General features: G+C 45.7%; 1 protein-coding gene across 1 annotated transcript in view; it reads right to left on the bottom strand.

Moving 5' to 3' along the window:
• caprin2 (caprin family member 2) overlaps positions 1–15,236 on the bottom strand; it is a 61,580-nt gene that overhangs the window by 28,863 nt on the left and 17,481 nt on the right. Inside the window, exons 4-5 of the mRNA XM_030113449.1 lie at positions 13,016–13,254; positions 12,089–12,168 (exon numbers count right to left, since the gene is read on the bottom strand). Of these exons, the coding sequence (XP_029969309.1) occupies positions 12,089–12,168; positions 13,016–13,254 (319 nt within the window). The remainder of the gene's footprint in view (positions 1–12,088; positions 12,169–13,015; positions 13,255–15,236) is intronic.

Raw genomic sequence — 15,236 nt, forward strand, 5'->3', positions numbered from 1 at the left:
TAAAAATACTTATTTTCCACCATAAATATGTTACAAATATTCAAAACTGTGTACAATGTTCCCTTACATATTCATTGTTAAGTACCACCAACGGGTTAAACTGTCACTTGAAAGTTGCAGTGCCGGTCCGGCACTAGAATTTTTTGGGGGAGAATTTAAGATGATGTGATGTAATGCGCCTCCCTTTGGCCTGATTTCCTTAGGTTTCGTTGTGTCCGCCATTACTCCGCCAGATGCTTAGCGAGCAACAACTGAGCAGTTTTGAGGATGGATCTTCCAGAAAGTAAGAAAAGACCGGCTTCTAGCACTGCCACAGCTCCAGCACAGACCCACCAGGCAGGAGAAACTTACATTTTACTCAAGCGCTACTAAAAGAGCGAGGAAGGAGTTCCCCTCTTCCGTGCACGTACATGGATGCGAGTCACAAGCACGAGTGTTTCACTAAGCTGCAGTTACGTCCAAGGCCTGCAGGGGCCGTTGTTTCGCACAAAACGTGCAAACTCCTTAATGTACCTTTAAGCAGAACCCAAAGTGCTTTACACTGTAAATTACATTCACACACCACTGGAGGCATCCGTCATGCAAGGCACCCACTGGGAGCAGTTTGGAATTCAGTGTCTTGCTCAAGGTCACTTTGACTTGTGCACAAGGGGACATGGGGAATTGAACCAACAACATTCCGATGAGCAAACTGCTGAACCAACAGAGCCACAGTTGCCCAAGAAGAATTTAAAAGCAATCAATTCATTGAAGTAAACTCCATCTATTTTCACAAATGAACGGATGATTTTAATACAACTGATTTCAATCGGCTTGGGAAAAAAAGAAAAAAAAAAAAAAAACACCCATGTAAACTCGACCAGTGAGTATCATTCCCAATGAGGATGGAGAGCCTTGTGGATTTAACCTCAGAAGTAAAACACCACATCCCTTTTTCTTTTCCGAGTATGTTTTTACATTTCTACTATTGTGTACTTTTAAAGAAACTTTATTGTAAACAGTCAAAATGTGTTTTACGCAGTTAAACGGTTTGATGGTTGCTTCGACAGCCCAATATTGTTTTTAGAACAAATGCTAATAAGTGAAATCTGTTGCAGTGGTGTCATTCATGTATGCCCACTTTCACCTAACATTTCAAGTTGAGCCTGGGCAATCTATGCATGTACTAGTAATAAAATATGTTTACAATACCACTACTGAAATAAAAATTATGTTCAAGTCAAATACGAAAACAATTTAGATACCACTTTATACTGTCAACCAAAATAATATATGCAACAGGGACATATATAAAAGCCAACAACAACTTCCACTTGTGTGGATGAAATCGTACTTTAATAGCACTGAACATTAGTCACAGCCCATTGATCATACTGATGCATGGCAGATGACCATCTGGTCCTGTCAGTTGCTCTGAGCTACTTCACTCAACATCTGAAGCTCCACAACTGCTGATATCTTCATCTTTTACAGGAAAAATGGAAATATATTTTATTATTGATTTTGCATGCATCTCCCTCTAGAACTGCCACCTTAACGTGGTGGCGGAGTTTGAGAGCCTGCCTGATCCCAGGAGCTATGTTGCCGAGGGGTTTTATGCCCCCTAGTAGGGTCTTCCATGGCAAACAGGTCCTGGGTGACGGGCCAGACTGAGAGCAGTTCAATAGCCCTTATGAGTGGAAAAAGAACAAAGGTGGTTACGTCGCCCGGTATGGCGCAGCCGGGGCCCCACCCTGGAGCCTGCCCTGGGGTTGGGGCTCGTAAGCGAGCGCCTTTGCCCACGAGGCCCGGCCGGGCTCAGCCCCAAGGGGTGACGTGGGCCTGACCTCCGGTGGGCTCACCACCCACCGAGGGAACCGTAGGGGCCGGGTGCAGTGTGGATTGGGTGGCAGCCGACGGCAGGGTGCCCGGCGACCCGATCCCCGGACACAGAGACTGACTCTAGGGACATGGAATGTCACCTGGTTGGGGGAACAGTCTGAGCTTGTGAGGGAGGTTGAGAGGTACCGGCTAGATATAGTCGGACTCACCTCCACACATAGCCTGGGCTCTGGAACCCAACCTCTGGAGCAGGACTGGACTCTCCACTTCTCTGGCGTTGCCCGAGGTGAGAGGCGGCGGGCTGGTGTGGGTCTGCTTACAGCCCCACAGCTCAGCCGCCATGTGTTGGAGTTCACCCCAGTGAACTAGAGGGTCGCATCCCTGTGCCTTCGGGTCGGGGATAGGTGCCTCACTGTTGTTTTGGCTTACCGGCCGAACAGCAGTGCAGAGTACCCGGCCTTCTTGGAGTCCCTGGGAGGGGTACTTGACAGTGCTCCGACTGGGGGACTTCAATACCCACGTGGGCAGAAACAGTGAGACCTGGAAGGGGGTGATTGGATCGCATGGCCTCCCTGATCTGAACCCGAGTGGTCTTCTGTTATTGGACTTCTGTGCAGAGGTGGCAAGAAAGTACTTTCCCATGCCATGTTTTTGTTGTGCCCAGTCAGTTAACAAAGGGCTGGGCTGATTTGAGTCACCTGCAACAAACAGTTCTGGGCCCAGGTGATCACAATCAGCCCAGCTCGTCGAGAACTGACAGGGTACATGGAAAACATGGCATGGGAAAGTACTTTCTTGCCACCTCTGCTTCTGTGCTAGTCACAGTTTGTCCATAACGAACACCATGTTCGAGCACAGGGGGGTCCATAAGTGCACCTGGCACCAGGACACCCTAGGTTGGAGGTCACTGATCGACTTTGTTGTCGTGTCATCTGACCTCTGACCTCATGTTTTGGACACTCGGGTGAAGAGAGGAGCAGAGCTGTGGACCGATCTCCACCTGGTGGTGAGTTGGATTCGCTGGTGGAGGAGGAAACCTGACAGACTTGGCAGACCCAAATGTGTTGTGAGGGTCTGCTGGGAACGTCTGGCTGAACCCTCTGTCAGCAGGGTTTTCAACTCCCACCTCCGGGAGAGCTTCTCTCATGTCCCGAGGGAGGCTGGGGGCATTGAGTCCGAGTGGACCATGTCCTCCACCTCCATTGTCGAAGCAGCTGCCCGGAGCTGTGGTCGTAAGGTCTCCGGTGCTGTAGTGGTGGCAACCCCCGAACCCGGTGGTGGACACCGGAAGTAAGGGCTGCCGTCAAGCTGAAGAAGGAGTCCTATCGAGCCTTGTTGGCTCGTGGGACTCCAGAAGCAGCTGACAGGTACCGGCAGGCCAAGCGAACTGCAGCCCGAGTGGTTGTGGAGGCAAAAACTCGGGTCTGGGAGGAGTTCGGGGAGGCCATGGAGGAGGACTATTGGTCTGCCTTGAAGAAATTCTGGCAAACCGTCCAGCGCCTCAGGAGGGGAAAGCAGGTCTCCAATAACACTGTTTACAGTGGAGGAGGAGCTGCTGACCTCAACTGGGGACATTATAGGACGGTGGAAGGAATACTTCCAGGACCTCCTCAATCCCGTTGCCACGTCTTCCGTAGAGAAAGCAGAGGCTAAGGTCCCAGGGGTGGACTCTTCCATCACCCAAGCCGAGGTCACCGAGGTGGTCGGCAAGCTCCTCGATGGCAAGGCACCGGGGGTGGATGAGATTCGCCCCGAGTACCTTAAGTCTCTGGATGTGCAGGACTGTCTTGGTTGACACGTCTCTGCAACATTGTGTGGCGGTCGGTGACAGTACCTCTGGATTGGCAGACCGGGGTGGTGGTCCCCCTGTTTAAAAAGGGGGACCGGAGGGTGTGCTCCAACTATAGGGGGATCACACTCCTCAGCCTCCCCGGGAAAGTCTATTCCAGGGTACTGGAGAGGAGGATACGACTGATAGCCAAACCTCGGATTCAGGAGGAACAATGCGGTTTTCGTTCTGGTCGTGGAACAGTGGACCAGCTCTATACCCTCCATAGGGGCTCGAGGGCTCGTGGGAGTTTGCCCAACCAGTCCACATGTGTTTTGTGGATTTGGAGAAAGCATTCGACCGCGTCCTTCGTGGTGTCTTGTGGGGGGTGCTCCGTGAACATGGAGTTAAGGGCCGTCTGGTCTCTGTATGACCAGAGTAGGAGTCTGGTCCACATTGCCGGCAGTAAGTCGGACCTGTTCCCGGTGCATGTTGGACTCCAGCAGGGCTGCCCTTTGTCACCGGTTGTCTTCATAATCTTTATGGACAGAATTTCTAGGTGCAGCCAGGGGCCGGAGGGGGTCCGGTTTGGGGACCAGGAGCCGGAGGGGGTCCGGTTCGGGAACCACAGTATTTCATCTCTGCTGTTTGCAGATGATGTTATACTGTTGGCTTCATCGAACCCAGATCTGAGGCCCTGGTCCTGGACAGGAAGAAGGTGGTCTGTCCTCTCCAGGTCGGTGGAGAGACTCTGGTCCAAGTGGAGGAGTTTCAGTATCTTGGGGTCTTGTTCACAGTGAGGGACAGATGGAGCATGAGATTGACAGGTGGATCGGTGCAGCAGCTGCAGTGATCAGTCGTATCCATCTGTTGTGGTGAAGAAGGAGCTGAACCGAAAGGCGAAGCTCTCGATTTATCGGTCAATCTACGTTCCCACCCTCATCTATGCTCATGAGCATTGGGTCATGACCGAAAGGACAAGATCCCGGATACAAGCGGCCGAAATGAGTTTCCTTCGTAGGGTGACTGGGTGCTCTCTTAGAGACGGGGGGAGCTCAGTCACCAGGGAGGAGCTCGGAGTAGAGCCGCTACTTCTCCACATCGAGAGGAACCAGCTGAGGTGGCTCGGGCATCTGTTCAGGACGCCTCCCTGGGGAGGAGTTCCGGGCATGTCCCACCGGGAGGAGACCCCGGGGAAGACCCAGGACACGCTGGAAAGACTATGTCTCTCGGCTGGCCTTGGAACGCCTCGGGATCCTCCCAGAGGAGCTGGAGGAAGAGTCTGGGGACAGGAAGTGTCTGGGCATCTCTGCTGAGACTGCTGCCCCCGCGACCCGGCCCTGGATAAGCGGCAGAAAATGGATGGATGATTTTGCATAGTATACAACTGATGTTCATGAAGAAATAATTACTCCTCAACTAGCAAAGCCTTCGAGGACCAGTTAAAAGACGAACAGCCTCATGGAACCGCATCCCTTCCTCCACACACACACACACACACACACGCTGTGCGACTGACAGGACTGTTGGGGTGTTAATAAAAACAAAGCAATCGTCTTATTGTCCTCCTCCCACGCTGCTCACCTGAAAGAAGGCTTTAAAAAAAAAAGTCAGTCACAACCAGACCAAGCACGGATCGGTGCATCGGGAAAACTCCCGACAATATCTTATCCTCCAAACAAACACCTCGTCCACTTGCTGAAGCCCCCTCCGCTTCGACTACACCACACACTGAAGCGGTGCGCTGCACTGCAGCAGCTGGTTGACTTGTAATTATCGGGCGCTGTCATGAGCGAGTATTTGTCAAGTACAGCATAAAAGGTTTGTATCGGTACAAGTACTAATGCTGGTATCGGGACATTCCTATTGGTGAATGAACAGAAAGACTATATTCAGACATCTCTTGAACTGATTTATGATATGTAATGATGAGTTAAAATTATATTATCCTAATATTTACTAGTGATGGTAGAGACACACACCGTAAGGGATGGAGCGAGTGTGGGCTGCTTGTGTAAACATTTCAATCTGAAGCTATGCAGGGATCCGACCATTCTAACCTTAACCACTTCATTCAACTTCACAGCACAGTAATATGTATGCAGATTTGGAAGAGAAGGTCCACCTACATTTTTTTTGGTCTTTCCATAAATTATTTCCCTATGCAGGCCGATTAATTATTCCATATCAATATATTTCAACAAACCTGAGTCTCACGAAGGTTCCATCACCAAGTTTAGCAGAGACCTGATAAGAAGCCACTCATTAAAATCAGCTGTGTTGATGCAGGAAGATGTGGAAAAACATGCAAGGCTGTGGCCTTCCAGGCTCCCAGTTTGAGACCCCTGGTATAAACTGATGCTGCTGGACAAGTGTAAATGCGCTTGATAAGCTGAAGCCAGTTTGGGCCAAAACCAAATCTGCTAAGCCAATTAAAAAAAAAAAAAAAAAAAAAAGTCCAACTCGACCCGATCGAACGCTTTTTTGGCATCAAGCGATATCACTGCTTCTGGGGATGGAGTTTTAGATTTAGTATAGATGATATTAAGTAATTGTCTCAGGTTAAAGTAGGATTGTCTGCCCTGGATAAACGGTCTGATCCTACAAAATGATATGAGGAAGAACTTTATCCAACTGGAGTGCAGCGGCCTTTCAGAACATTTTACCGTCAGTTTTTCAAACTGATTGATTAACGAACAAGGACCCTCGAGATTGCTCATCTTACAGATGGGGTTATAGATGTAATAGATGCCTGGTGGCGGGAGGCAGAAGGATGTTTCTCTCCAGTGCTTCGGCATAAACTGGAAGAAGATGAACGTCACTCAGACTGAATCAGCCAGCTGCCATTTTGTTCCCAGTCAGAAGAATGAACTTAATACTCACAGGTGCATGATGAGAAATAATGATTTAGTCATGTTTACAAGCTGTAACAATACTTGGCAAATAGGGATCAACCCAAAAAATAAAACAAATCTATCCTTGAAAATGATTTGTGTACATTAGAAAAAAAAATGCCTTCTCCCTTTTGAAAGGGATGTTTAACTCTCCATGGGTTTGTGTGTCTATGAATGACTGGATTGTTCGCTCAGATTTAGATTTAGATTTATTTCAGAAACTGCTGATCTACTGCTGATCTACTGGGATTTTCACGCACAACCATCTCTAGGGTTTACAGAGAACAGTTCGAAAAAGAGAAAATATCCAGTGAGCGGCAGTTCTGTGGAAGAAAATGCTTTGTTGATGCCAGAGGTCAGAGGAGAATGGCCAGACTGGTTCCAGCTGATAGAAAAGCAACAATAACTCAAATAACCACTCGTTACAACCAAGGTCTGCAGAAGAGCATCTCTGAATGCAGAACACGTGGAACCTGGAGGCAGAGGGGCTCCAGCAGCAGAACCCCACACCAGGTTCCACTCCTGTCAGCTAAGAACAGGAAACGGGATCTCACCCAGACTGGACGACAGAAGATTGGAAAAACGTTGCCTGGACTGAAGAGTCTGGATTTCTGCTGCGACATGCGGATGATAGGGTCAGAATTCGGCGTCATGGATCCACCCTGCCTTGTATGAATGGTTCAGGCTGGTGGTGGTGGTGGTGGTGTAATGGTGTGGGGGTATTTTCCGGGCACTTTTTTGCCTCTTAGTACCAATTGAACATGGTTGCAACACCACAGCCGACCCGAGTCTTGCTGCTGACCATGTCCGTCCCTTTATGACCACAGTGGACCATTTTCTGATGGCTGCTTCCAGCAGGAGAACGCACCATGTCATAAAGCTCCAGTCATCTCAGACTGGGTTCTTGAACATGACAATGAGTTCACTGTACTCAAATGGCCTCCACGGTCACCAGATGTCCATCCAATAGAGCACCTCTGGGATGTGGTGGAACGGGAGATTGGCATCATGGATCTGCAGCAACTGCATGATGCTCTCAAGTCAATATGGACCAAACTCTCTAAGGAACATTCCAGAACCTTGTTGAATCTATGCCACCAAGCATTAAGACAATTCTGAAGGCAAAAGGGGGTCCAACCCAGTACTAGCAAGTGGCAGTGAGTGTACATGATTTATATGTGGTAGCGATTTTTGTCACATTTAAAGGCATATTAGAGGATTCTCCGCCGATTTCGTACAACATGGCCGATTGGCCACTTTTGGAGCACTGCGCATGAGGACGGTCAGGAGCGCGCACGTCAGTCGCATGTCAGTTTGTTTACATCCACGCAGCTGGAGCATCGTCTTTCCGCATAGGATTAAAACACATTTGTAATATGTCGGACTCTTCCTTCAATCACACATAAGAATTCGATCCGTAGTTCTGGAAAACGTAGAGGAGTGGCAATTTTGCTAAGCAATGTGGTAAATTTTGAATTTGTGTCTGAACTCAGAGGAAGATACATTATGATAATAGGTAGAATTGATAGAACTTTAGTGAGCTTGTTCAACGTTTACAATCCATCAGGTAGCGACTGGTCCTTCTACAAACAGGTACTTGAAACCATGACAACCAAAAGTCAGGCCATTTTGATATGTGGAGGGGATTTTAACATTCGATTAAACCCAAAAGATGACAGCTCAAACTGTAAACCTGAGAATAAAAAGATTTATAAAAAAATTAACAATTTTATGAAAGATGTAGGAATTATAGACATATGGAGGGAAAATAATCAGAAATCGTGAATACAGTCATTACTCAGCGGCACATAATGTTCACTCCAGAATAGACTTGTTCTTGATGTTTAAAAATGATGCGTTTCACCTGGTAAATTGTCACATTGGTACAGCTACACTCTCAGACCATAGTCCTGTATATCTGTCTCTTAATCTTAATTGGACAGTTAAATCTACTTTATGGAAATTAAATGCTGATATTCTGAATGACAAAGAAATCAAGAATAAATTACAGTTTGAAATTGAGTCCCATCTCTGAATAAAATGATAATCAGGAGGTTTATTCAGTTATATTATGGGATGCTCTAAAGGCAGTGCTCCGGGGGAAAATTATTGCAATTTCTTAAACGATAAAGAAGCACAGAAAAAAAAATTAGATCTTGAGAATAAATTTAAAAAATTACAAAAAGAACACTCATCGTCTTTACAAGAGTCAGTAAAATTAGAAATGCTTGCAGTAAAGAAAGAGATAGATGAAATAAGCATACAAGACATTCAAAAAAAGTTACTTTTCACCAAACAACAATACTACGATACTGGTGGGAAAGCATTGAAAATATTGTCATATAGATTAAGGAAACAGCAAGCCGAGAGAACAGTTTTTAAAATTAAACATCCTGAAACAAACCAAACTGAAACTAAACCAGAAAAAATACAACAGTGTTTCCAAGAATACTACCAAAAACTATACTCTCAACAATTAAGAAATGCAATTGAAATTGACACCTTGTTATCTTAATTAAATTTACCTAAAGTCTCCAATGATCAGAATAAGAAACTAACAACCAAAATAACTGAGGAAGAAATTGTATCAGCAATTAAAGGGATACTTCAACATTTTGGCAAATTGGCCCATTTAGCATAATTCCTTAGTCATCTCGAACAGCATACTTACTTTTTTTGTGAGGACGAGCTGTTGTTTATTCAGAGGTGAGTCGGGGAAGGTTTTCAGGACGGACACATTGGAGGTGAACGGTATTTTTGTTCCCCCTCGTCAAACTCAAATACACAATCCAACAACCCCAGAACACTTTGGTGGACCCGTTATAATCCACACATTCACTACACTGTGAAATATTAATGCAAAATTATGACATTGAGTTGTTTTTGCAAAGATTGCTGAGACGGAACTACTTACTAAACATGGCGTCTGGGCGTAGTGATTTCAAAAGAAAAAGTAGTTCCCAGTATTTGCTTCAGTGTCGTAACGCTACAATATTATTTGTAGGTGTTCCACAGCGTAGTGAATGTGTGGATTATAACGTGTCCACCAAAGTGTTTGTGGTTGTTGGATTGTGTATTTGATGAGTTTGACGAGGGGGAACAAAAATACCGTCCACTTCCATTGTGTCCGTCCTGAAAACCTTCCCCGACTCGCCTCTGAATAAACAACAGCTCGCCTCACAAAAAAAGTAAGTATGCTGTTCAAATGACTAAGGAGTTGTGCTAAATGATATTCTATAGATAAGTTAGACACCATTTTGATCAAAATATAAAAACACCATGGGATGGGAATAATTACGGGTTCTTGCAGAATTTTCTAACATTAATTTAAACATCTCAAAAGAAAATAATATCTAAAATATATAAAGCTATTCAACAAGCCAATACAGAATACATTAAAGGCGCTATCCGCAATTTTAATTTAACCACGACGAGAAAAATGCTTTTTACTTCATGTACTAGGAAGTCCATGCTACATTTCTGTGAAAAAAAAAAAAAATCACATTGATCAGCGTGTTTTGGATAGTGTTTTAGATTGCCTGAGGATTCAGCGTGACGACCTCTCTGCTCCGCTGGCAGCAGCAGCAGCAGGGGGGCGGAGCCAGGCCGTCTGCAGCGCGTGCACAACACCGGTAAACAGACCAGCATGGAAGCCGAAGGAGCAACAAGCTACTTTCTGCATTGAACATCTGGTTGACCTGAGACGAAGTGGTCATTTATTTTGAACAAAAAAGAGTCGAAGTAGCTTCTGCTGTGTTTCCTCCGGAGGATTGTGCATGCGTACGGGATGTGCATGTAGCGTCGTGGGAGCAGAGCGGAGGGGGAGGGGGAGGGTTTTCTCAACGTGAGGAACCAGTCAGAGAGCTCGGGGGCGGAGCCAACATTTCAAACTGAAGTCAGGGCTCAGAATTGTGCAGAATCATGGATAGCTCCTTTGAGAAGATGGGAAAAGGAAGGAAACATAGAAATTTCAAATGAAAGTTGGGGGAATTTATGCAGATTGCAATGGGTCACCACAAGTTCTAACACGTGCAAGAGTTTTGTTGGAAAAACCTCACCAGGTTCTTTACTACACCTATTCAAAAGAGACATCACGGTTGTAGTGATGCCTGTTGGAGATCCTGTGGGTCCTCAGGGCCTAATCATTTCCACATTTTTTGGGATTGTCCGGTGATAACATTTTTTTTGGACACAGGTATGTGAACATATTAATTATGTATTTGGCAGTAAAATGCCCTGTAACTTTGAAAATGTGTATTTGGGCAATGTGAACGTAACAGGGTGGCGAAAGAAAGAACAAACGTTGCTCTGGATACTTTTGCTAGCAAGTAAGAAAGCTGTAACAAGGAAATGGTTGAAACCAGACCCGCCGACAATTGAAGACTGGATTATCATAATTCAAGAAATCTATACCATGGAGAAGCTTTCCTTTTACCCTCAGGACTCAAAGGGAGAGATTTTACACTATCTGGTCAAAGTGGCCTGAGTATGTGAAAACCATAAGGTCAGACTTTCAGTAAAGTGATATGTAAAGGTGTGGAAATAATATGTAAATGTGTGATAACCATGCTTTTGTAAAGGTAATCCTCCCATTCTTGTTCCATTCATGTTCAAAATATGTTAAAAATAAAAATTACAAAAAAAAAAGAAAAAAAAATATGATCCGTAGTGTTTTACGTGTTTACGCAACAGAAACACATTTGAATGTGATAATAAGCATGTTAGCTGTCCAGCAGAAACTTCCCCACATCGTGATCAGTCCTAAATCCCTTTGTGCTTTGAATGTCCGCCACCTCGTAAAGGAATCTCCCAGTAAAACATGTTTTGCATTCTTTTCTATGGCCTTTCTTCTATCCTCTGCCATCTCAATGTTCCTTTTTTGTGGCTAAGCATCTTTGGAGGTTTTTGCTGGAGAAGCAAGTCGCTTCTGCAGGCTCCCGCTGCACGTCACTTCCTAAACAATGCTCTGCGCATGCGCGGCTCGAAACCAGAGCGCCAGAGGCGGCGACTCGACATGATTTGTCATCACACAAACGCGTTCCCACATTGATTGGCATTATGACTGCCCAATTACGAGTTGGAACCATACAACGCTGATTGGTTCTAAGCATCCTCAAGTATACCTTTAAGACTGACAGACCACGGAGAGTAACCAAATAGCTGTGACAGCTGGCTACTTCTCAGATTCAGGTCAGAAGATGTTTAGCAACCCTTCATGTCAGTGCAATGCAGTACCAGCCATTCAGATCCTGGAGATTAGATTGAGAATTTCGCTCATCAGTAAATTTACTCAACAAGATCAGCAAAGGTAATGTCAACACGAATGTCCTTGTTGAAAGTCAGACCATTAAACATCAATTCATATTGCTGGATTATTCCATGTGTGACAAATTAGTCACCATTACTTTAATCTTGTGTACTGGTTGCAGGTAAGTCGCAACAAACAGCTAAAAGTACTGCAATCCCAATAAAACCTGATTGGCAAGTCACTTTTAAAACTCATTATTACATCCAAGTGACTGAAAACGGTGGAAAAACAATTCGATCTCTGCAACTGCACAGCATATAAGTGATGTACACTTGTTCCACTTTGTATCGTACTCACATGATGATCCTGCCACTGGCTGGTCTTTCCCCTCCAAAAGGTCCAAGTACACCAGCGCCGCCTGCTCCATCTGCTGGAAGCTACAGCACACAGTGAAAAAGGAGGAAGAAACATTTGACAAGCATCCTCATTTTTAACACTACCTTGAAAATGAGGAAGCATCCTACCCACTTGCAAGCTTTTTATTTAAGTTCAGAAATGTTTTAACTTGTTTTACGGTGATAGCCACTTAGAACAGCAACTCTGAAACCCACACCAACTGAAAAAATAAAGATGTCATGAAAAAAATTCCCGTAACTGTTGTCAGGGTCTGTTGTAGTAAATTTCTTTTTCAAGAATCTCACAACTAAAGACAGAAAGCAGAAGTAAATGCATTCCCAGAATATCTCATTCAAGAAACTTATTTAACAGTTAACACAATCATGGGACGGCAATTTTTAAGGACAGAGACAGCAAAAAGAATTTGGCAAAATACATGAACACTCCCTGTTTCTCTCTGAAGCTAACCCCTTCAAAGAATGGGATCGGGGGCCTAAATTAACCTTCAAAGCTGATGTTTCACTGTTTAAGTCTACTTTTCATTCATAGCCGCATGTTATAGTTGAGGTCAAAATTATTATCTCCCCTATGAAATGTTAAGGTTTAGAGGAGAAAAAAAAATCACAAGTGCTGTTAAACATATAAATACATTTTTAACAGCTTTTACAAACATCTCAGTTTTATTTCAGATGTTTATATTATTTTATTTTGGACAATAAATTCCAGAAAATCAAAAACTACCAAGGCCAAAAAGATGAGCCCCTTTAACTAGCATCCTGCCACTGACATCTCCAGACATGACAGGTTTTCCAGTGGGTGGCGTCGGGGACAATCTGGAGGACTTTGCATGATTTCAGCAGCAGTGGCAGAAGATGACATGAGCCTCACCTCAGTGTGTCATCCCTCTTAGCACCAAGCAGGGCGGCCAGCTGGTTCAGGCTGTGCAGCGTGTGGGCTGGGACGTAAGGGGCCTGGTTGCGACCAGATAACAGGTCGCTCTGGACGGAGTCCTGCTGCAGCGTGCCCAGAAGCTGCTGCACCTGCAACACTGTAGTCAGGCGTCTCCTCTCCATCTCCTGCTTGGCCATCTGCTCCCGCTTCACCGCCTGCTTCTGGGCTCTCAGCAGCTGCAGTGAAGAAGTCAGCTCATACAATGACGTCTTTATACTTGGAAAGGTAGTTGAATTTTAGATTTACATATGAGACAAGTTTTGTCAAACTGCATAAACCTTTAGCCCTACTACAATTCAACTGGTAAAGCTGAAGGAATTTGATTAAAATGGATTAGCCGGCACTCTAGACCACACACACTAATGCATATGTATTTTGAGAAGTCACTCCACAATCAAACACATCTACAGAAATTTAACTTTAGACTCTGTTACCATTGCACATCATCCACACTGTTACAGGAACTGTCTCCATGTCCTCCTTCACTACATCCATGAATGGTCTCCCCTTCGGCCTGTAAATTATATATCCACTCCACAGCACACGTCCACACAAGCATCAGTTCGCAACTGCTCAACCCCCTGATCAATTCACTGATCTTCATCTCTGTCATGTCCAACTCTGCTGTCCTCAAACCAATCATGGTAGCAGACGGCTCTCAATGCCCCCTTGTTGTTATGTCAGATTTCAGTGTATGCTCTGCCCTTTGTTCCGGATAGTTGACCGGCACTGCAACTTTCAAGTGACAATTTAGCGCTGTTAGCGGTACTTGTAATGAATATGTTAGGGCACAATCTACACATCATTGAAGATGTGTAACATTTATGGTGGAAAATAAGTATTTTTAAAGTTGAAAAACTCCTTAATGCACCTTTAAGCTTCCTGCTTGTTTTGGAGCTGATATTACTGCATCTCCTCCCGATGGCAAAAAGAGAAGATGTGGTGGGAGGCGTGGAGCGGGTCCGTGATAATGGAGGTGGCTCTACTGATGCAGCACTGCTGGTTTACACCAGGTTCACACTGGATGCGTAAACCGTATAGTAAACCGTAAAGCGTATTTGATATAAAGATAAAATTCCCTTTTACTGTGAGTGAAGCAATTGGGTTTGGTATTAAAGGGGAACGGTCATTTTTACAATCTGGACCTTATTTCACATTCGTCACAACAACATTTACTCACCCGTTTGACTTTCGGTTCGGAGATAATTAGCTCCTCCCATATCCATATAACGGCAGCGGGCGGGGCACCGACATGCAGCCGTTACAGACGCTCTTTTCTCTTATGTTTGTTGTGGGGTGGTAGATATATGTAAATTTATTAAGTCAGCATCACTTAGCGCTATTGGGAAGTCTGTAAACCGACTAGATTGAGCAACTCTCCGGGAGCGCTGAAGCGATGATGTCATCACACTGCGCCGTGGCGCACATTCATTCTGTTTGTTTACATGGAAGCAGCGTCTCTGCTCTGCAGTCAGACCACGGCATCTCCATCGGCTTTTTTAGTCAGTCAGAGTTTATTTTCAGCTGGTTGTAACTTTGGTACAATGGTTCCAGTGTGCATATATCTCGTGAATTACATTTCTTCTCCGCTGTTAGCGCCACCGGCGTGCTAACTAGCTTAGCGTGCTAACTAGCTTGGTCCGCCGGGACCGCTATGGCGTCCTCCCCTCTGTCTTCTTTTCTTTCCTGCTCAGTGTGCCGTATGTTGAGTCAGAACCCTGCCTCCCTTGACGATAGGGGTATTTGCGTAAAGTGCAGTGTATTGACAGCGCTGGAGGCCAGGGTAACCGAGTTAGAGGAGCGGCTGCGCAGATGTGAGGGGCAGGGCAGCGCTAGCTACAGCGAGGTAGCGGCAGGGCTCGCAGCCCGTTCCCGCAGTGAGAGGAGTGTTAGCAAGCCTAGCCCCGCAGCGTGTCCCGAGCAGCCGGGACAAGACCAGGACCGGTTTGTGACAGTCCGGAGGAAGGCTAGTGCTAAGCACCGCCACGTAGCACTCCAAGAACCGCTTCACGTCTGCAATAGGTTCTCTCCCCTCAGCGACGACACGCCGGCTGAACTGGACACGCTGGTGATTGGCAGCTCTATAGTTAGAGACGTGAAGCTGCCAGCGGTGAAGGTTAGGTGTTACCCGGGGGCCAGAGTGGGGGACATCGAGGGG

The sequence above is a fragment of the Salarias fasciatus genome, chromosome 17 (genome assembly GCF_902148845.1).
Source record: "Salarias fasciatus chromosome 17, fSalaFa1.1, whole genome shotgun sequence".
Lineage (NCBI taxonomy): Eukaryota > Metazoa > Chordata > Actinopteri > Blenniiformes > Blenniidae > Salarias > Salarias fasciatus.